The sequence below is a fragment of the Nilaparvata lugens genome, chromosome X (assembly GCF_014356525.2).
Source record: "Nilaparvata lugens isolate BPH chromosome X, ASM1435652v1, whole genome shotgun sequence".
In the NCBI taxonomy this organism is placed as follows: Eukaryota; Metazoa; Arthropoda; class Insecta; order Hemiptera; family Delphacidae; genus Nilaparvata; species Nilaparvata lugens.
In genome coordinates this window covers 570,269-594,591 of record NC_052518.1, presented here as the reverse complement: position 1 = coordinate 594,591, position 24,323 = coordinate 570,269, and the positions used below count along the sequence as shown (strand labels likewise).

General features: G+C 33.9%; 1 protein-coding gene across 1 annotated transcript in view; it reads right to left on the bottom strand.

Moving 5' to 3' along the window:
- LOC111064269 (VWFA and cache domain-containing protein 1) overlaps window positions 1-24,323 on the bottom strand; it is an 82,430-nt gene that overhangs the window by 20,582 nt on the left and 37,525 nt on the right. Inside the window, exons 10-14 of the mRNA XM_039442204.1 lie at window positions 22,794-22,946; window positions 19,179-19,366; window positions 6,214-6,436; window positions 3,959-4,447; window positions 511-746 (exon numbers count right to left, since the gene is read on the bottom strand). Of these exons, the coding sequence (XP_039298138.1) occupies window positions 511-746; window positions 3,959-4,447; window positions 6,214-6,436; window positions 19,179-19,366; window positions 22,794-22,946 (1,289 nt within the window). The remainder of the gene's footprint in view (window positions 1-510; window positions 747-3,958; window positions 4,448-6,213; window positions 6,437-19,178; window positions 19,367-22,793; window positions 22,947-24,323) is intronic.

Sequence of the window (24,323 nt, the reverse complement as noted above, 5' to 3'; positions counted from 1 at the left end):
CTCAACTTTATTCATATGACCCATTGTTTTCTTCTAATAAAGTAATCTTGATTGTTTTAAATGTAAATATATGATGAAGTTTCATTAAATTTTATAGTAACTGTTCACCTTTGATTTTATCTTTACACCCACCCAATCTAATGGTTATAGTTTCAGTCTTTCTTTATTTATTTAATCTTTTCTTAGTTTTCTTTCCCCCGTTACATATTTGATATTCTCATCTTGCTTACACTTGTTATCTGCAAAGATTTTATAGGGAAACAGATAACGATGAACTAGTCATTTCAATTTCTGGTCTGAGGGAAAATTTGTCAACATGTTTTCAACCCCTACTATGGTGTCATTTTTGTTTGTAACTTCTTAATAAATTCGTGATATTTTTAGAAAATTTTCTAGCGTTCTTTCAAACAAAGATGTGTTGGAATATGTTTGTAACTTTTTAATAAATTCGTGATATTTTTAGATAGTATTCTAGTGTCTGAAGAAAAAAGATACTTATGATAGCGTTACCTCATGATTGAGAATGTCACTGGCGACTAAGGGATACGACTTATGAGTGATGTGTAGACCTTCATTGGGAATTTTAGATTTCTTCAGTTTGGATCTTGCCATTGGGTTCGGATGAGACAGGATGTAGCCTTTATCATCCATTAGGAAGCATTTGATTTCTCCTTCACTCCCCACGTTTCTTATATCGTTCAATGTGCAAAACGGCAAGTTGTCTAGAAGGAGTGTGTAAAAATATCCTGAAAAAAATCCATTGAATTTGAATATTATAGACAGTTGCAATGAGTGAAAAAGAAGTAAATTCGTATGACTTTTTGTTGGTGAGGAGTCCCTGGCGGGAAGGTCCCACCTCGCCTGAATTCATAATTAAAGCCGTCAATGGGCCTTATGACTGTCATACTTCAGCCGGGACCGACAATTAACGTGTCCATCTGATAACACGGGAGTGATCTGGTTAGAAGCTTTTGTTCATATTCGAGTTTGAACCCGGAACCTCTAGGCTGCTATGAAAGCATTAGGCCTATTTCCACTAGAACACAAATAATAATAATAATAATTTTTCACTCCCAAAAAAAAATATATAATAAAAAACACTCCCAAAACATGTCGATTAGGCCGGCCACTAATGACAGGACAAGTCTGTCTTGTAATTGATATAATATATCAATTATATAATATATAAATATTATGTTGTGTTTTAATACTTTCAGTAGCCCTAAAAATAAAAGCATAGAGAAAAGATAGTATACGAAGATATCCCATGGTATATAGGTAGTTAATTTCCAAATTTCAAGCCGATTTTCTGTTAACTCAAGCCGATTACTGTCGACTAAACTGTCTATTATTAGTTTGTTGTTGGGAGTGTAAAGCTCGTAGCACACTGGAGACGCGCCGCCTTGTCAATTGAAGCACGGAGCACACTGGAGATGCCGTTTTTGCTCAACGCACACTGGGAGCGCGCCGCGCCGCGTTGCCTTGTCAGTTGAAGCACGGAGCACACTGGGAGCGCGCCGCGCAGCGTTGCCTTGTCAGTTGAAGCACGGAGCACACTGGGAGCGCGCCGCGCCGCGCCGCCGTTTACCGGACATGACTCTCCACCCGACCACTGCCATGTGTCTCTACCCATTTGTGTAGTTAACATGAGCAGCTCTGAAGATGAGTATTTTTTATTTTCCCTGATGGTATTGAAAGAGGAGAAAAAGAGACAGCTGTGGGTTCACCCAATTAAGACGCGAGTAGTCGCGTCCGTGGCAAATTGCCGCACAATTGTAACTTTTGTATGTAGCTTTAGGAATTTTCGTTTTCCAAGGTTGGCAGCTCATTTAATCCTCGCTGTGACTGTCCTCTAGACAATCTTGAACAGTTTGAGTCCTTGAACAGTTTGAGGATGACTGAATGAACGTTGACTAATTTCAATATATAGGTATTATCTTCCTATTTTATATTCCATATTCCGATTTAAGCTTTCATTATCTTTTTATTCTATCTAGATGTCGAAAAATGAATCAAATAAAGAAGGTATATTCATTCCATTCATGAGTAGATTATTTTATCCCATAAAAATGATAAATTCTAACAATAAATTTGCAGTATGTATTTTTGGAATCTCCTCCATGTATTATGTTATTATATACTATTAAATAGTATATAATAACATGAAACACGTTGAGAAAGATTTGAAATTAATAAATATTGAAAGAGCATTGTCAAAACCAACTGTTTATAGTCTAGGGAGCCATAAGGGTGAGTGTGAGCAAAATGCTCACGCGCGACCACTGACGTTCTGCAAGTCTACTCGCGTGTTAACAAAAAGAGAGACACTTTCGGAGGGTTCCACCATCTCTTTCCAGACTTACAAAAGGACAATAGAATTTTTTTTCAATATTTTAGAATGTCGCCAGAGAAGTTTTATGAACTTCTAAATATGCTAAAACCATTGATCATCAAGCAAGATACAAACTTGAGAAGATCAGTTTCACCTGAAGAAAGACTTGCCATTTGTTTAAGGCCAGTTCGGGTTTTCAAATTACTAACTTTCAATTTAGTTGGAGCTAATTTTTTGGTTGCAATAGATAATGATCATCTGTTGTCCGCAAAATTTTGCGGCAGTCACTCATTTCTAAATTTGAAAAAAATAATTCAAATTAACTAACCTCTCTGAGTTAATGGTTATTAAACACCTAACAAATTATTTGATTAAAACAATAATTAATATCCATAAATGAGCCTAATCGACAGTAGAATCCATTAATTCCTGTAAATTCAGATTTCATACTTCCACATTTGTATTGTGGTTCCAGTTATGGCACACACGTTAAGCTGCGTTTACACAGCTTAAACTTACGTTTAACTTAAACTTATTTCCACTTTTTGTGTAGTTGAGAAGTTGATATTGTGGTAATTATTCATATTGAATGAAAAAGACTAAGAAATTGTCCAAAAACCACAGATTTATTTTGGTGTAATATTTCACACCACATATTTTTGACATATTTTGAGAAGTTGATATTGTGGTAATTATTCATATTGAAAGAAATAAACTGGAGTTTATCAGAGATTGACAATGGTGTAATAACCGAAACCGGTCTTTCTAAGTATCAATAAATCTGTGGTTTTTTGACAATTTCTTAGTCTTTTTCATTCAATTAAACTTATTTAGATGCTAAGTATTCAACCGGAATAATTCCACGGCGCCCACGACTGCGCGGCGCGGCGCGTCTCCAGTATGCTCCGTGCTAAAGAGTGTAAGAACGACACAGTTTGAGAGACTACCAGCGTCACATAGCTTCGCCAAAAACAACTACTAGGACTATCAGCCTGAATTAACAATGAAAATTAGAACATGAACTCTCTATACCATGGGATATGTTCTTGCGACTTTGATAAAAGTGAGTACTTATGTAGTACACACAAAGGTAGAGAAAATTCCAAGACATACCATACATTCTTATGCAACAAGAAATAAGAATAGAATGAATATACCATTCCAAAGGCTTTCAAAGTCAATGAATAGCTACAATATTATAGGTCTGTACAATAAGTTACCTCTAAGCTTAATAAATGAGTCTACAGATAGATTTAAAATGAAACTTTTCAACTGGTTAGTGAAAACACCAATATATTCTATACAAGAGTTCTTGGATTCCGATATGATTATTGATGTTTGATTCCTTGATTGCTAAAAGCTTTTCTTTCTTGTTTTAACATTTTGACAGGGCCTTGTTTGTACTGTTGTTTGTATAGTGATGAATATTTGAATTCTTCTGGGTTTACTTTAGATGTAGTTATGTTTATGTGTTTATATATGTATATCGTATATACTTTCAATTACATTAACTTATAACCTTCTGACTTGTATAATGTTAGTATAGTTTTGACTTTGTCTATTGCCAATGTTGCTTAATGACAATAAAAATTTATTTATTATTTATTTATTTACCAGTATGCTTACCCAGAGTCAAGTCCATGGCCATGACTACAGTTGTCGGAGTAACATGGCTCGCTTTCAGGTGGTAGACAAGTTTTTGACTGTAGGTAACAATATAGCCCGCCCAGCCAGCATCCAGATATGGCGCACTCAGTATGATTTTCTCCGGATTTTTGACAGCGCGTGAGAACCAAGATCTCCGAACCGGATCCAGATTATGCTCAATCACTGATCCAGGGAAAACGACCAGCAATCCACTACCAGTCGCCACGTACTTCCTCACCACATATTTACTCAGCTTACTCTTAACAATGTTCTTCTCCCATTCTTCGAGTATTTTCATCAAGGCCAAAATGTCATACTGGATTCCGTCATCTCTGAATCCGTGCTTTCCGAACGGTTTGGTCACGTCGTTGAGGTAGGCTGAGTAATTGATGAGGTTCGTTTCTGGTGACCTCAGGTATCTGAACGGTGACTGGTACACCCAAGCAGATAGGAATAGGCTGCTCGCATCTGAAACAAAATTGTATGCAAAACGTCTATAGGAAAAACAAAAAACTACTAATAAATTCACTTTTTGTGTAGTTGAGAAGTTGATATTGTGGTAATTATTCATATTGAAAGAAATAAACTGGAGTTTATCAGAGATTGACAATGGTGTAATAACCGAAACCGGTCTTTCTAAGTATCAATAAATCTGTGGTTTTTGACAATTTCTTAGTCTCTTTCTTTCAACACTAATAAATTCTCCCAAAGGTAAAATCACTAACTAATTTTTACTTTCCTCGCCCTATTACCATAGGTAAAAAAAGTAATGCTTTCCAAAAAAATTAAGGTACTCTAATTTCAAGTTTTCTATACGTTTCAAGGTCCCCTGAGTCCAAAAACATAATTTTTCGGTGTGTGTGTGTGTGTGTGTGTGTGTGTGTGTGTGTGTGTGTGTGTGTGTGTGTGTGTGTGTGTGTGTATGTCTGTGAACACGGTAACTCTATTCCTAATTAACCAATTGACTTGAAATTTTAAACTTAAGGTCCTTATACCATGAGGACCCGACAATAATAAATTCAATAAAGTTCAATTCAAGATGGCGGAAAAAATGGCGGATAATTACTAAAAAACCATGTTTTTCACAGTTTTTTTTGAAACTGCTTCAACGATTTCCTTCAAATTTATACCATGGATAGCTATTTATAAGCCCTATCAACTGACATGAGTCTCATTTCTGGGAAAATTGCAGGAGCTCCGTAATATTCTTGAGAAAAATGGCGGATAATCACTAAAAAACCATGTTATTCACGGTTTTCTCGAAAAAGGCTCCAACGATTTTCTTCAAATTTATACCATGGATAGCTATTCATAAGCCCTATCAACTGACATGAGTCTCATTTCTGGGAAAATTGCAGGAGCTACGTAACATTCTTGAGAAAAATGGCAAATAATGACTAAAAAACCATGTTGTTCACGATTTTCTCAAAAATTACTTGACCGATTATTTTCAAATTCATACCCTGTATAGTTATTTATCAGCTCTATCAACTGGCATGAGTCTTTTTCCTGGGAAACTAATGGGGGGTCCACCCCATCCTTGAGAAATGGACTTTGTAACCTCCTTCTCGTGTATGAGGTAGATAGGTAGAGCAGTTTATAAAAAGAACACATAGTCCAGATATTTCATCTGTAGAACAGCTGTTTTGACGATTTTAAAAAAATCAACTCAAAGAAAAAAATACTCTGAAAACAATTATATAAAAACATATAGAGTAGTCTTATCGTAGTTTCAAATATGTTGCCGCCAATCGTCATTATGTTATTCCCCTAAATTATTCTCGTTTTTTAAGAATGAGGCTTACAGTTCAATGAGCAAGGAAAGTTATGTGAGTGTACCACACCAGATTTTTTAAAATTATTTTGTAAATGTTTCAGAATATTATGATCACCCCGACACATATTATTATAGTGGGGTATTATAATTAGGACTAATTTTATTATTAGCAACTTGTTTTGTATGTATATTATAATAATTATGTATTTGTTTTGTGATGAAACTCCTCTGATTCACAATCAATAAATTATTATTATTATTATTATTGTTGTTACTGTTTTGCTGGGAGTGTAAGAGTGTAAGAACGGCATAGTATGAGATACTACCAGCTTCACATACCTTCACAAAAAGCAACTACTAGGACTATCGACTTGAGTTAACAGTGAAATTTGCAACGTAAACTCACTATATCATGGGATATATTTTTAATCTATCTTATCTGTATGCTTCTACTCACTGGAAAATGTCAGCTGATTCATGTATCTGCAGATGTTGTGTTCATTGGATTTGTTTCTCGGATGCGATGGTTTGGAGTTGACTAAATAATACAGATTGTGCACCAGTTTGGAGCCTTGGATGGTAGTATTGGAGTTGTAGACACCAAGAGGCTTTTTCGATAAATCGCTCACTACCACAACAATGAAAGGACTGTTGGAAACTTTTTGCCAAACATACTGGATCTGAAAAACAAAATTTATTTATCACATTGTATCACTTGACATGAGGAAAGGCACAACAGGCCCAAAACTGTCCCATTTCCAATTTATACTATACTGTCCGAATCGAAATGTAGGTTATGTCACTTTTACTTTTCAAAGAAACAATTCACACTCTTCAAAGCTCAGAAAAACGAAATATTGAATCACATATACATTATTTAAGTTTTAAATTAACAAAATCTAGAACAGGAATTATTCAAAAAGTCTAAATTTTGAATGAAACTAGAAATTTTGAGCCAATAACCTCACGCACTTTATAGAAAACTACATTTTTGATGATGATTAATACTGATTAATGATTATTATTACAACAAAATTTGTAGTAATTTCATAACAATGAAATATTGCATAATAGTTCTTAATTATAGAAATTACCAGTACCCACTTCATACTTTTTTAAATAAATACAAATGGTTTCGAGCACTCATGCCATTTTTAAGTGTCAAAATATTAATATAGTATATATTGTTGTATGATTGAGTTGGCAACAAGGGGGGCGCGGGCGAATCACCATTGGAAGGGGTTAGGTTGGACCTTGTCTGCTTGTCTACTTATTAAATAATTTACAACATCTATATAGTGCATAATATTCATACAAAATTGCAATTTAATATAAAATGTAAAACTATTGTTTCAAAATTGGAAGACAGACCTCTACTTCTCTCAGATCTCAATGATTTGAAATGAGTTTAAAATTATAAAACCTACGTAATAAGAGCAGAACAACATCCTTCACCAGATGTTTAGATGAGAGAGAACATTACGCCTAAGGCGGGGTTGAGGTTGGCAGGACTGGACTGCCTGTAAATTGTCTAGGTTTTAGAGCTCCGTATTTTTTCAAAATTTGTAAAGTATATAATTGAAGAAAACTAATCTAGTTACTCTCAAGTGAATTGTGAATGTCTGATGTACCTGCATAACGTATCCAACTGAGCAGTATTGGATACGAGAGATGGAAACATAGGTTCAACAAACGAGGCAAAGGTACTTGGAGTAGTGCTGAACTCTCCTGGCGACCTCATTTAGACCAGCTAAAAAGCAAACTAAACTCAGCAGTATTTGTTCTTAGAACCGTGAAGAATTGCTGGATGCAGGAACGATAGAATTTTTATTTTGCTGTGTTCCATTCTCTTCTTTCATACGGTGTTATATTTTGGGGCAATTCAACTCATGCAATACATATATTTAGGATTCAAAAGTGGGCAGTTAAGGTGTGTTTTCGTAACGGGCAGACGACAGAATTCACTTTAAATTAACATTGGTTCTTATGGGAGTATTCACCCATCGGCAGAAAGTTGAGCAGAAAAAAGAACTGTTCAAATCAGAGACGAACTGTCGTTCATTTTGCCGTTCTTTATAAGGCCTATCAACACAATGCTATTTTGCTTCGACCGATCACTGCTCGTGAACCGTTTTGTCGAAAAAGAACTAATTTCGGGATTCTGTCGACGAGAACAGACAGCTTCGAATTACTTTTCTGCTCTGATCACGTGACACCGGCAGAAAAATCTTTCTCTGGATCAGACGCCATGTTCTTTTTAACCTCAATCTTTATTTGTTGGATGGTTTGTTTTGATTTATTATTTTGCTATTGGTTGTCAGATTTCGGATTGCTACTATTATACTGTGAAATTAATTTGCAGTGGAAAATTAAGGTATAAAATATTTCTATTGGTTTCTTTATTCTTATAATTTTTACAAGAGAAATTGAAAATGGATTTACAACAGAAAGGCGTGAAATTTTCAAAGTTCAAAGTTTTGTACTTTCCAGACCTGCACAACAAATTACCTATTTGAAAAATAGAATATGGTTAAAAATTGCTGATGTAATAGAGGATTCAAGTAAGTACACTTAAATTTCTCATAATAAAGTAGGCTAGATCTACCGTACACAATTATTTGATATAAATTTTATAAGTAGCCTACTAGCAGGCCTTTAATAACCTAGTCTCTAGGTCTAAACTGCTATCTTTTTCATTTTTTAGAAAGTTAGAAGTTGACAAAAGTTTATTTATTTAAAGTTTAATTTCTAGTATTTAATAATAATGTAAATCCTAGACTAGCTAGTTTGTGTATGGTAGAGAATTATCACAAGAAAGAGAGAAATCTAATCAACTGATTCGATTTAAACTCATTCAAGATTGATTGATTAGATTAACATTAAATAATCAGGTTCAAAACATTATTCAACCAAGATAACATTTAGCATTTCATGATAAGATAGCATTTCATGCTAACAATCTTTTACACTTTCATTGAGTTGGCCTAATCACAAAATACATTTTTTATAATGCATCTAGTAGTTTTCACAAACAGATTTATTGAAAATAACATCATAATTTGACTTAGAAGTATTTCATTACATTTTAAGTCCTAAACTTCCATTATCCTTGTTGCACCTCAAAATATTGTAAACCCATAGTTTATCAATATAATAACAAAACTAACCTGACTATTAGAACATTTACTTTGTCTTTGGTACCTATCTATGAATTAATCTTCTCTTAATTTATAATTTAAAATCACTTGGAAACAATATTAAATAGATTGTTATAGTAATAACTTGATCAGAGTCAGTGTAATTGAATATTGAAATACTGCCATTGGAAAAATATAAAATAGGTACTATTTTTCTGGTTGACCAATGCTACCAAACTCATTTAAAACTACAATAGTAATGTATTTGAAAAACTTATTCATGGTCTATTGATCGATATATTGCGTGATGCCAGGTATATCAATGTGAATAGTATAAATTAAAACAGGAGACACACAACATAGACTAAAAACACTGAAAAACTTACATTATAATCGGAAATTTTTGAGGAACTGTGTCCCCTTTCTCAACCGAGCAGAGTGTAATGTAAGTTTTTCAGTGCTTTTAATCTATCTATGTTGTGTGTCTCCTGTTTTAATTTATATTATAACACTTTGAAGTGTTTTCTTTTCTGTTATGTGCTACGAATGTAAGTATATACTTATAGTATTTATATCTAATGTAAATAGTTTATTGAGGCCCATTTCACTTCTAATTTATTCAAAGTCCAAACTATGTCTTATCATTGATGATTAACTTCACTTTATCTCTAAAATGAATATGCTGAAAGATTGTGTTTCTTTTTTCAGGTACCATTTACAAACAAAATATTGGAGAGAATGTGCTCAAAGGAAATGCATATGAATTCTTTTTTGTTGACCAGGATGGAACAATTCTTTGGAACCCATAGTTAGAATAAGTTAGTTAGGTGAGATAAAATTCCACTCATTTTCTAACTTTATATAGGCGATGTCATTTTATAGTTTCCCATTTTTTCAAAAGGTTTATCCACTTCAATGTTTTATTATCGATTTGATGGTAGATATTCAAATAGTAAGATTTAACTATGGTACGTGACTAAAATAATAGAAAAACTGACTGAATTTTGAAATCATTAATAGCTTACAGGAAATCTTAATATTTCGAAACTACGTGAAACCACATGAGATCAAGATGGACAGTTGAGAAGAGTGCTTAAAAAACAATGTATTCACTTATCATTCAGGGAATAGAGTTATTCATAATATTTGGGATTCCTTCCATAAAGAAATAATTTATGTAACATTATCTAATAATGTGATAACATTACATCAATAATTTGATGTTAAAATTGTTTTTAAAACACTCTTCTCAACTGTCCATCTTGATCTTGAGTGGATGTTGACTTTATAAATGACCATACATTAGAACTATGAATAGATGACTTCAAAAATTCACCCAGCAAGTGCTGGTAGAAAACACTGAATAATAGCTTTTAATGACAGTCATTCCACCTTTTAAACTTTATTATTAAATTCATGGATGAAACACCCGCATTGTTTTGAGAGAGATTTATGTATTTGCAGTTTGGTATTCATTTTCAAATCACTTAGTTCTACTTATAATGTGTAGATAATCATCATTTCAGATTAAGCAATTAATTTATTGATTATTTCCATTTGTTTCATTAAACTTGTTTCTCTTAATGTAGAACTAAAAATTACTTTATGCAGTACATTTTGGAAGAGTTAAGTAAACCAAACGGTCGAGAAGTAGGCCTACTGACCACAGAAATAAATATATAATTGTTCATGGTATCCAAAAATATGTTGCTCACCAACAAGTTCTTTTGACCTTGGGGCACACTGATTAATCCCAATTCCTGCATGGAGATTTATTTATTCAATCAATCATTCAGAATTACACAACTAACAGATTGATGCTAATAATAATTCAACTGATTGTTGGTTTATTGGAATTTCTCATATAATATTACTTTGTCATTATTGGGGGGTTCCTTCCCAAGAAATATAATTAAAAACTTATACAGATTACAATCAATTTCAGAATTCACTTTGCAAAGTTTTTTTTTATAATGAATAATAAATTATCTATAACTTTTTGATTTCAGGCCTAGTGGTGTACCAGCCAGAAGTAGAGGATGACAAAGAAAATCAACTATGAATAATATTCCATGGATATGATTCATGTATGATGTAGTAGCCTACAGAAGAAAGAGATGGACTAATCTAAGAAATATATTCATTTTTTCAGTACATCTTGATGTGTTTATTTCATGTTATTCATAATAATATCTTCTTTTTCTGATCGCTCCTGCTAACTGCTTCAATTCAGGTAGTTTTGATGGTTTATACTTGAGGGATTTTTAGAACTATATTTAACCCAAAAGCATCGAACTCTTATTAACAACTCTATTGGTTCTGTATGACTTCTGCTTTTTTTGGAACTAATAAAATTATTTAACATTGCTGACTGGCAAATGCTATAGGTAACACGTAGTTAAATAATAGACTTGAATTGGATATACAATAGGGTATCACAATTATTATGTATTGTGTTAAGAATTAAGTAATAGTACTTATGTACTGCATTGAAGGGGTAATAATTCTTTGAATATGAAAAATAACTTGAGCAAAAGTTGAAAATATTATGTTCCAAGCCACATCAAATATAATCACTTTCAATTCTACCTTCTAGGCTATATTTCCAAGGTTTTGATTAAAATTGATAAGCTTTTAGAACATTATAGTAAATAAGGAGTTTGAAAGGCTACTCTAATTCTAATTAATACCCTAATAAAGTATTAATTTTAATAGGGCAACTTTAATGTTTAATTATAGAAAGTAACTAGTGGGCCTACCCTAAAATATTCAAAATAAGCATGACCAGTTTCTAATTATGTCATTGTGAAGAGAGTCCTTATTGAAAATGTCGAAACTAATCATGTTTCATTTTGGAATATAACAAGGGTACTAGTTACCTTCTTTAATTAATAAATATTTATCCATTTTAAAATAGGCTATGTGTTATTTAAAGTACCATAACAGAATCGTTTATTAAAGCAAGATATAGTTATCTCAACAATAATTATTAGAATTAGTTCGCCTGTTTGAATACACTTTGAACATGTCATATGTGTTAATCTTTAATAATAATAATAATTTCTAATATTCGTATAGCTTTTACTGGTGAGGAGTCCCTAATTGAACATTGCCTGAGAAGGCATATTGATTTAGGCAGTCAATGGGCCTCACGATTCTTATACATGATTGTATATCAGCCGGGACCGTACCCATCCAATGATCAAAAAGGGGACTGCTAAAATAAAATTGCCTAAAAAACGTTTACAATATTGATTTCCCTTGGTGTAATATAACCCGTAGATTCCAAAAATGCCAAAAGTAAAGCACTTATTTATTAATTTGAATTTTTTTTCGATAGAGCTTCAATAGGCCTTTGAAGTTGAATACGGTACTCATACAAGTAGGTAGGCCTACCTATAAACGATGTGATTCAAAGAACATGCATTGACTCTGAAGGCAATTGATTCTAGTTAATAAAATAATTATAATAATATCTTATTAATAATGGAATGCTTCTAGTTAATAAAATAATATCTTATTAATAATGAAATACAATCAGTTACTTCAAATAATTTACCCTTACAAATTTCAAGCATAGGAAATGAAAAGTTAACTCTTAGATTGACATGCCTATAAAGCATAGAATTTTGCATAATTATTGAAGTAACTAATAATTGTGGAAAAGTTATCTGAGTTATAAAAAGCAATTAATTCACTTTATTGAATTAAATCTCCAATAATCATTTCAGAATTACCTTTTGGACAACCCAAAAAGTTCATTACCCATAACACATAAAGCAAAATTCATGTCAAAGAACTAGTTCTTTGAATGTTACTGTTTCTGCCCGCCTGGGTGCGCTGCAATCGATTCTGCTTCTGCCCGTTACGAAAACACAGCTTTAGAGTGATGGTGGGTGAATCTATTAGAGCAAGTTGTAGAGATTATTTCAAAGAGTTAAAGATTCTCCCACTATCAGGTGTATATATTTTAGAGGTTCTTTGTTTTATTGATAGGAATAAATATAGGTTCAATACAGGAGAGTTGTTCCACTCATACAATACCAGATATAGACAAAAACCTCAGAGACGACATTCATCGAACTGGTATGTATGAGAGGGGGGTAAAGAGTGCAGGAATTCGGCTTTATAATTCATTGCCAACACGCATAAAATCTCTTACAGGTGAAAAGTTCAGAATTAAGGTGAGGGAGGAGTTGTTGCAGGTTTGTCCTTATTCCAGTGAGGAATTCTTTTTGCATTATAGAATGCAAAGATTGACGACTTAAATTATAATTGACAAATCCTTATACCCCTTTCATAGGCGGTCAGTGGGATGAAAAAAATGAAATGAAATAAAAAAGTCCAACTGTATGAGTGATCAACATTGCTAAGAAGAGGTATACTACACTACACGATTCCACTACACAGTTTTGGAGAACCATCTTAGTTTCCAGTGTTTGCATGAAATTCCTTCGAGATATAAACAACAACTGAATCGGTGAATTGAATATTTGTCTTGTTGCGAGAGGTGAAGGAGAGGTGACGTCAAATTAACAGATAACAGGAACTCATGCTGGCTGTTATCGCTCTCGTCAAGGTAGGCCTGCTTACGGTACTTCACTATCAGCTGTTTTTCGTTTCGTTTTGTTTACCAGAAACTATGACAACTGGTCTTGCATCCAATCCCAGGTTGTAACGTTTCGACCCTCGGGAGAGGGCGGGGTAATTAAGTGCCGTCCAGCTGTAGCCTAACCCTGCCCCGTTGGGTCGGCAGCTTATCCCTGGGTAGGATTGTAGGACTGGAGAATAATTCTAGGACAACCAATAAAATGACAAATAAAATAACACTAATTAATCCTGTCAATAAACAGTCTCCTAGTCCAAGATTCTCTACTAGGAATTATTTGAAAAAGAAGACACTGGAGGCAAACAACAAAATAGCATTGATTGACGAAAGCCCCATTGTAAAAAAGATTACGCCTAAAGAAGTGAATAATAAGTCACAAAAAACCATCCTGTATTGAACACTGATATCAAGGAAATAGGAGTGAATACTGAAAACAAAATAAATTTGACTATTTCTATGCTAAATGGAGAATGGATGACAGATGATGCCCTTCAGACTTATTTTAACTTAATGAATGATTCCATCGGCAATAGGTTCACTATATGTGTAATTAACCCTATAATTGTACAAGCGGTGAAATGCCTCGACGACATGTCTCATATAGTGGAACCATTGAAATTAGATATGAAAGAATACATATTTATTCCAATAAATGATGCAAAAAGTACGGAATTGAAAGAAGAAGGCTGCCATTGGAGTCTTGTTGTTTACGTGCGGGCTCCAAGTAAATACTTTTATTTTGATTCGATTGGAAACCATAATTTTAAAGATGCGTCTATAGTTACAAAAAAATTGGTCAAATATATTCATGTTAATTCAAATGATGATATACCTCTGTTGCCCAAATTGACTCCGCAGCAGGATCATTCAGTGGATTGTGGTATTTACGTGATTTTAATAACAGATACAATTATTTCGAGAATACTCGGAACTGATGACTGTGAATTTGTCGATGAAAGCCTACTCACATTGCCTACATTTACCGATCTGGAAGTATGGACAAAACGAGCTCAAGTTGCTTCTATACTATTCACTCACGACACATCAGTATATTCTATTAAAAAAATCATGCATATGCTGCTAAGGAACCATGCCAAACCAGATAATAATGAACACAACATGAAATATATTGCAAAACTGGAGAACAAATTGAAGACTATGGAAGAGAAGTTTCATCTTTCAATCAAAGAAAGTGTAAATACAGAATTATGCAGATATATTTTTATTGGAAAATATGCTAATTTAGACAAGCTAGATGTGATAAATCAGAACTTGAAAGATAATATTAAGAGCTTAACTGAGCGTATTGGGTCTTTGTCAATCTCGATTGAGGCTTTAGAGGCAGAAAATCGAGCTCTAAGAAATGATGTATTTAATGAAAAAAATTAAACAGATAGATATAGAATGCTCTATGATGAATTACACTGTAAATTGATAGAAAGTGATCAAACTATTTTCCAACCACAAAATTTAGAGAGAGTAGGTCAAATATCTGATCACAATTGTATTTCAAATTTTAATTTTCGAGATGATTGTCGTAGTGTTCCTAATTTGTCCGAGCCAATAAACAAGAGTCTCAAAAGGCGTATTAAACTCTTTATGGATAGTCAAGGAAGGAAAGTAGTCGATATTCTTATGCAGAATAAGGGTGATAATTGTGATGTCATGGGCACCCTAAAGCCTGGGGCTTGTTTCAGGAATGTAGCAGATGAGTGTGTGAGTGATTGCTCTGAAATGGGTCCACAAGATGCAGCAGTTTTTCTTGGGGGGGGGGGTAATGATATTGCAAAAAATGAGGCCAAATCATTCATAACAGTACTACGTAGGAAACTTTTAGAAATGCGACACACAAGAGTCTTTGTCTTTGATATTCCTCATAGGCATGATCTCCCCAGCTGGTCGTGTGTGAATAAATCAGTGGCGTGGGCAAATGTTGAGCTGCGAAAAATTTGCGATAATTTTAGCAACGTTACCGTTTTGGAGTTGAGTGGACTTTGAAAGCGTTTCCATACCCGTCATGGGCACCATTTAAATAGGTTAGGAAAGCACTACATTGCAGCTAAGATATTGAATGAGCTCTACGAAAAGGTGGATACTGTTGTGGGTGAGCCAATACCATTAAAAAACTAGACAATTTAGCCGATATTGATACTGATCAATGTCGGCTGGATATAGGGAGTGATGAGGAAATGTCTGCACAAACAAATACTGAGTCGGAGTCTGAGAAATTGAAATTTATACACCAGAATATAAGATCACTGTACAATAAATTGGATAGGTTAGAAATATTCATTGATTCAGATTTTCTTATTTTAACCGAGCATGGTCTAAGGGATAGTGAGCTGAGTTGTACTACTCTGTCTAATATGCGCCTTATTGTAGAAAAAATAAGGATATGGGAGGGGTTTCTATATATCATAATATTAGTCAGCAACCATTGAGTATTCTGAAAGTTGATGTTGATGAGCACTGTATTGAGGGTTGCATTGAACTGGCCTGTTGTAGATTCAATTCTTAAAAAGAAAACAAATTCTGCTCGGTGTTTACCGGCCGCCAAACGGTGACATAAATTTGTTTTTCAGTAATTCAACCAATGTTTTTGACAATTTATTGATGAACAAGGAAATCAAGTTTATTTGTGCAGGTGACTTTAATATTGATTTTATGTTGGACTCCCCTCATCGTACGGCTTTCCTCTGCATAATGAAGCAATTTGATTTAATTTATAATGTAAAGGTTCCTACTAGAATAACTACTCATAGTAGTACAGCAATCGACAACATAATTACTAGTGATACATTAACAAAGATAAATGTGGAAGTTATAAATTCATGGCTTTCCGACCATACCGCTCAGTGTATTGAATTGTCATTGGGGAAACGTTCCCGCGAAGCAGGAGTTTCAGACAGTGCAACTGTTACTTTTCGGAATTGCAGTACGGATAATATAAACAGTTTGCAGGCATCTTTGGCAAGTGTGGACTGGAATTCATATTTCAATTTCAATTTGGGAGATACAAATAAAAAGTATGAGGTTTTTATGATATGTTCCTTTACTTATATAATATGCATTGTCCCTTAGTAACCAAAACTTTATCTAAGACTAAAAAGATGAAACAAAACTGGATGACAAAAGAAATTCAACAAATAAGAATTTTACTGAAAATCGCAACGAGTAGGGCACACTCAGTCGCTGACTTCGACACTTCACTTATAAACAAAGTTAAGAAACACTATGACCAATTAGTAATTGATGCAAAAAAAGATTTCTATGGTAACAAAATAAAGAATGCAACAAACAAATCTAAATCCAGCTGGAAGTTAATCAATCAATTTAGAGGGAAAGTTCCAATAGAAAAATTGAGAAAATAACTCTCAATATTGAAGATGTACTTATCACTGACCATCAAGAGATCGCTTCTGAATTTAATAATTTTTTTGCATCCGTTGCTGAAAGAGTTGGTACTGTCTTGAATGAGTCTCATGGGAACCAAGGTGAAGAATTCGAAATCAATAGCTCTGAGACATCATCAAATAAATTTGTTCTATATCCCACAAATGAAGATGAAATATTGGAAATAATTAATAATCTCAAGTCGAAATGTAGTGTAGGTTATGATGATGTCTCTGTTAAGGTTCTGAAGCAGTGCAGGAGAGCAATAGTTCATCCACTGGTTTGTATGATTAACTCTATGTTTGAATGTGGAATTTTTCCAGATCTTTTAAAAATAGCCAAAGTTCTTCCACTTTTCAAGGATGGGGACAGACTAGACATAAACAACTACAGACCCATATCAATATTGACAGCTATCTCAAAAATATTTGAAACAATAATCCTCATACGACTGGCAGCATACTTGAAGGAAAATGATATTATATCTCTACATCAACATGGTTTTGTAAAACATAAGTCGACCAGTACCGCACTTATAGAATTTTTCGAAGGTGTGATACATGAGTTAGAAGGAGGTAACTACTCAACAGGTGCCATGCTTGATCTTTCCAAAGCTTTTGACTGCATGAACCACAAGATACTTTTGAAAAAGTTGATTGGTCTAGGGATAAGCGGTACAGAAAATAAACTGGTAGAGTCATACCTAACTGATCGTTATCAGTATGTTTCCATCCCTAGTGATAAAGAATTAGTGACATCAAATCTAGTTAAAATCACATCAGGAGTGCCTCAAGGTTCTATCTTGGGACCTCTCCTTCTCATTCTGTATATAAATGATATTTCCTTAGCAGTTCCACAAAATAAACTCACATTATACGCAGATGACACCTCCTTAATTTTTTTCCGATTTTAGTTTAGAGGAACTCGAGAAAAATGTAATCTAGTATACAACAGTTTAGTTCAATATTTCATTCACTTTCCCTCTCAGTAAACTCGAGAAAAAGGCGACTAATAAATTTCAGCCTTAGACATAGCCATATAGAGCCCAAGCTATGCATCGGCTGTGATCCTGTTGAAAATACAGATTCTGTTAATCTACTCGGTCTAGAGATAGATTCAAAACTTGCATGGGATTCGCACGTCGAAAAATTAATAAATAGACTAAGCACAGGCTTATTTGTATTAAGAAATATGGTGAAATTAGTACCTTTATCCGTTTCAAGAATGGTTTATTTTGCCTTATTTGTTTCCCATGCAACGTATGGTATTGAATTGTGGGGTGGGTGTCCAAATATTCACTTCCAAAGGGTATTCAAGCTTCAAGAAAGAGCAAAAAGGCTACCTGGCTGGTCTTGGGTTTGATTATTCGTGTAGGGAGGCTTTTGTGGACTTGAATATACTTACGCTACCATCAATTTATATCTTCAAACTGTTAATTTTAACTCATAAGCATTTATCTGATCTGAATACAATTGCTGATATCCACACTTATAACACCAGAGGGAGGAATAAACTGTCTTTGAGACAACACCGACTGCAGCTGTACGAGAAAATGCCCTCTTATATTGGAGCTAAGTTGTTTAACGACTTACCTACCAAGCTGCAGTCCTTGTCTGATATAAAAATTTTCAAGAGTAAAGTGCATAAATTCCTGGTTTCACAAGCCTACTACAGTGTGAAGGATTTTAGTGATAGAAGGTAGCATAGTTTGTAGGTAGGCCTACTTTAGTCTTCCATGTGTGCTTTTTATTGTGTACTTATTATTTTTACTTATTAAGACCTGACGTTATTCATCTGTATATTATAAAGTGTACTGTGTTGAATAAAAATATTATCTTATCTTATCTAACAGTTAAGCTTTCAATAAATAAATGAATTTCGTTCCATTTGTTACTCTGCGTATATCCCAATGCATTACATTCGCATAACAATCTAGAATACTTGGCTGCGCAAAGGCTAAAAATGAACTTTCTACTGCTGATATTTTTGCAAGTTTTTCGATTTGTATATCATCAAGCTATCAAAATTAGAAAGTTTTCTCAGGAAAACATTTTTTTTCGATCATTACTTTTTGAGATATGAGCGCCTAAAGTTTAAATTTTTGGGACAGAAAATTTCAAATTCGGTAGGAGATAAATCCATGAGATTTAGAGGATAAATGATTCTTCATGGTATTGTTGATCTAGTAAAATAGAAATTTCCTGAAAATTTAGATTTTTGAGAAAGTTGTGTAAGCGAATTTTCTCCTTTATTGTATTATAGATTATTGTTTGGAATACTAACCCTTTTACGACTCTTTGAGAAATTAAGTTGCCGCACTCCTTTTGGGATTTTCAATATGACATTTTTCAAAAGCTCAAATCCTTCCTCCATCTCAAAACTATTTATGTCAATAACCACAGTGCTCTTCTCAGGTGTCATAAGACTCAAGTATCTTGATTGTTTCAAATACGGATGCATCATAACATAACCTGAAAAATCAAGAAAATAAATTGGATCGCTGATGAATTTGAAACCTTGTAGCCCAATCAAATAGTACATCGGACCAAACAATAATTAAGGTAATTGATTTTATTGTTTTAATCGGTCCATTTGGGTATTAGTAAGAGTAATCTATGGTTTCCCACCAAAATTTCCGAAGGCATAACTTTTGGCAGCCTGAAAACCAAGAGATTCTAGTACTTTTTTCAGTTTTTTCACGATATATCCAAAACCAATTGTTCAATCAATATTTTTGCTCTATTCTTTTTTGAAGAGCATTAAATTCTCTACAATTTTTATCCCCTAAATGTTTTTCTATCTACAATAGGAAGCGAGTTATAGCTCGTTGAAAATTGTTAATTTTTTCAACTTTGTGAAAAATCGCTAAATCCATGTTTTTTTCCTTTTCACTTCTTATAAAGTGGTATGTGATAATTTTTGATCGTAATTAGAGTATTACTAAGTTGTCAATACAATCACTAATGATAGATTTGGGACAAAAAAGGTATATTTTAGGGTGGTGATTTAATTTATGAGACTCATGATTTGGCGCTAACTTCTTTTGGGTGAATTCAGACCAACTGCTAATTGCTAAAAACGGTCATTGTTGGAAATAAAAAGTGCACGTTATACAGTGTTATAGTGTGAAAATTATAAAGTATTCACTAGAGTAGATTTCATAAAAATAGTCCAGTTGAGGATGAAACAGCAGAGTGCCTCCTCAACACCGCCCCTCCCGCACCAAAACACCAAACGACGTTAACAATTCATCAGGTTAAAATATGAAATATGAATGTACTTTCATTTATAATCAGCTGATTTGGCAACGTTGCATCAACTCTCACTGGACTATAAAAATTGTAGAGAATTTAATGCTCTTCAAAAAAGAATAGAGCAAAAATATTGATTGAACAATTATTGGTTTTGGAGATATCGTGAAGAAACTGAAAAAGTACCAAAATCTCTTGGTTCTCAGGCTGCCAAAAGTTGTGCCTTCGGAAATTTTGGTGGGAAACCATAGATTACTCTTACTAATACCCAAATGAACCGATTAAAACAATAACATCAATTACCTTAATTTTTGTTTGGTCGGGCCGCATTATAATGACTATTTGACTGGGCTATTGTAATTGAGGACAGAAATTCACGTCGCCAGCTCAGAAGTAGTCATCTACAATAATAAATTAATTCTATTTCCTTCAAAATACAAACTAGCAATCAAATCAACAAAATGTACATAATAATTATTTGAAATACAATTTAAAATTTACTGCAGATAAAAAGAGACTGTTACCATAGAGAAACAATAGCGTAAGTAGATATCCCATGATATAGGGCGTTTATGTCGCAACTTTTACTGTTATCTCAAGCCGATTACTGTCGATTATTGTCGATTTTTACTGTTTTGACCGGGTAAGAGTGTATGAACGGCACAATATGACAGACTACCAGCGTCATAAAGCTTCACAGGAAAGAACTACGAGGACTATCAGCTTGAGATAACAGTAAAAGTTGCGACATAAACGCCCTATACCATGGGGTATCTACTTATGCTATTGTTTCTCTATGCTGTTACTTTGTCGGAAAGTAACCTACTCAACTATGGGGAAACTCATGTACCAGAGCAGTACAATAGTTAAATTCTTCCTATGTAACCCAACCCAATTAAACTAGCATGAACGTTTTTAATCGCATAATATGATTTCATCTAAATACAGAAAGACGGGTATGAGCTTGAAACGTTCATATATAAGCATTGAAAAGTCGCCGGCAATGATATCCTTGACGACTAAGGTGTTGCACCCTTCAGTCTGCTAGCGCTACCTGGCCGTGGGTTCGAATCCCACCGGTAGGCATGGACGTTTGATCATCTCATCAAATCATCCGAGCTGCTTTCGACTGAGGACTATGTTCCGTTTTTACAACTTTGTCAACGACAGTAAAAACATTTGATTTGACTCGTACTTTCCAATACTAAAAGCTCATGTGAGAATCAGCCACAATTAGAATATGATTCAAATATTCAAAGAAATCTATATAAATAGAACTAAGGACTACTGCTACTGCAAATATTCACCAAAGAACTAAAGAGAAGTAGGGAGATCGTTGAGTGGCACTGTTAAAAAACTAAAATAAATCTTCCATCTTCACTGAAATTAAATTTTATGAGAAAGAATTTCTCCTCATGTCTAGTTTTCTATAATTATCACGGAGCTTGAAATAGTATATTTCGCACCTAGGGCCGAAAATGAGACTTTTCCGGCTCGAAATCGGTTTTCAAGTCCGAGGCCGTAGGCCGAGGACTAGAAAAGATTGAGAGCCGGAAAAACATTTTTGCCCATGGTGAGAACGTTATTTTTCGCCACACAGAAAAATAAACAATATAAATATGAGAATAATTGTTTATTAGGCACTTTCGAAAGGAAAACAGGAAGGTCATAGCTCTAGCAAATCTGAGGTAATCTGAATATTAGGAAATTGTCCAAGTATTTTTATTTTTTATTCTGATTTGTCTAAATAACCTAAAAGATTATGTTCAATTATGTAAGAGGTTGAGTTTATACTTTTTATTCTTCCAAATGACAATACGATGATATTATTATAAATGTTTTGATTCTTGAATAATAAACACAAATAATGAAGTTTTTTGATCAGCTGTTTTAGCACACTTGAAATTTGGCCAATCTGAATGTCAACGTCAACAATGCTTGTTGTCATTGACTTCGGAAGTTTAGGTTAGAAGTTCTATCCTACTCTGAAAATCGAATTTGAATAGTTTATAATAGACTATATATCTTATCTGTATTTTATTCATCCAAATAAAATGATAGTATCTTATTGCAGAATACTTATTCAATTCTAGAAGCATAATTGATTCCGTTTCATAAACCATTTTGTAAGCACGTTCACATCAAATCAGAATCAGCTGACTTCAAGGTTATTTTACAGCCCTAGGGCCGTAAAACTTTTACCGGCCTGGTCAGAAAACAATCATTTTCGGCCTCCATATGACGCACGAAAACCAGCTCATTACATCCAAGTGGGGCGAAAACTATATTAATTTTCACATGAAACAAGAAAGAAGACGATAAAGTTGAACTTGAGTAATAAAACACTAGAATATTGTCTGAAAATATCACGAATTTATTTAAAAGTTACAAACATGTTTCAACACCTATCTTGGTGACATCTTCATTTTTAATAAATTCGTGATATTTTTAGACAATATTCTAGTGCTTTATTATCTGAAGTTAAACTTGAGAGTGAAGTGCCACAAACACTTTCACAATGATATAATTGCTAAGAAAACTCATGTAGAATCGTGAAGATTCCATCAGATAGCACAAAGGTCACAAACTTGACGGTTAATGGGGAAGCATGAGATTTTTTTTAAATGGTACAGAATAGTAGGCCTACCATTTGTATCGATGAGAAACACATATGATCTGCTGTTTTGGTGATAGTATACTATGTCCTCTGTGATGTCTTCCAAGTATACGTCCAAGCCTACCACACCCAGTAGTCCGGAGTCCAAAAATACTTTAGTAGAAACAGTCATGGTCAGAGCATCTGAAAACATGATTTTATATTTATTTATGGTTCAGTATTTCACTATTTATTCAGAACATTAATTTTATTTAAAACTAGAAAGTAACCCATGCTTTGCACCCTGGAAAATTTGGTATTGTAAAATAATGCAACCTCAGGAAACAAAAAAATTGAATAATTATATATTATTTTGTTCAAAATTACGTAGATAAACCTCAAGATTTGAAAATCTCCAGCAAAAAATGAGTTTTATAGGTTTCGAACACGCAACCTTTGATTCATGAACCGCGTGTTGATTCAAGTTGATCGACGTAGGTGGGCCGTCCACTGTAACCGATTTCGTCCGAACTAGCATCGGCCGAAAACTAACTACCGAACGATCCCCCAACAAAGAAAGGAATAGATGCTCGTCCATTGCAACAGGTTCATAGGGCCGTGCACGGCCGTCTCCGGCCATCAATTTTTCGATCTGAATTGAATGGGATTTTCCGGCTCTATCCGGCCGAACTAACTAGTCGAGCTGAGACAATAAAGTGTTCCTAACCTAAAATTGTTTCACAGTCTTGTTTGTTTTTGTTTTTTCAAGTTTTTCTGTTTTATAAAGTTGTAACTATGGACAATGAAAAGTTGATAAGTTTGGTTCAAGAGCATGTTCCATTGTGGGATATGCGAGACAAAAGATATCATCGTCGTGATGTTCAACGGAATCTGTGGACAAAGATTGCTGAACAAATAGGTTCTGAAGATGAGATTATTAAAATGAATAACTAATTTAGTGGATATTTGTTTATTCATTTTCAAAAATCTCAATATAATCATTGTTTATGAAAAATTTTGGAGGCTATGATAGTAATTAACTCAATAATTGGCAACCAGCCAACTTCTGAACTAGACTGATGTAAACGGTTCCAATGGACGACCATATTCGGCCGAATTAACGGCCGGCAGATTCGTCCGATACAAAGGCCGAACGAATCGGTTGAATACGGTTCCAGTGGACGGCCCACCTAAGCAACACTCCGTAGCCCACTTGGAGTAAGCCCTGTTTTATTGGACTTTATTGTTGCGTAAATTTTGAGTCACAAATTGAATATATTTGTTTCCAATATAAAATTAGAATTAATTGATTAACGGTAAATTCAGAATCTTTATGTGAAATTGCAAGTTAATCAGTTAAGTAGTTCAGACATGATGATGCGTGAATTTCCTATCCCGTACATGTGTAAGACGATTCTTTCTTTATTATATTATAGATTAAAATCAAACCTGAGAAAACTCAGAAATTAAGAAAATTAAATGAGCTAATTAAACCTAAAGGCTATGTGCCACGAACGCTGGCATTTCACTCTTTATCAGCTGATGTTCAGGTTATTGTATATGTATTTGTACAGAACAGGA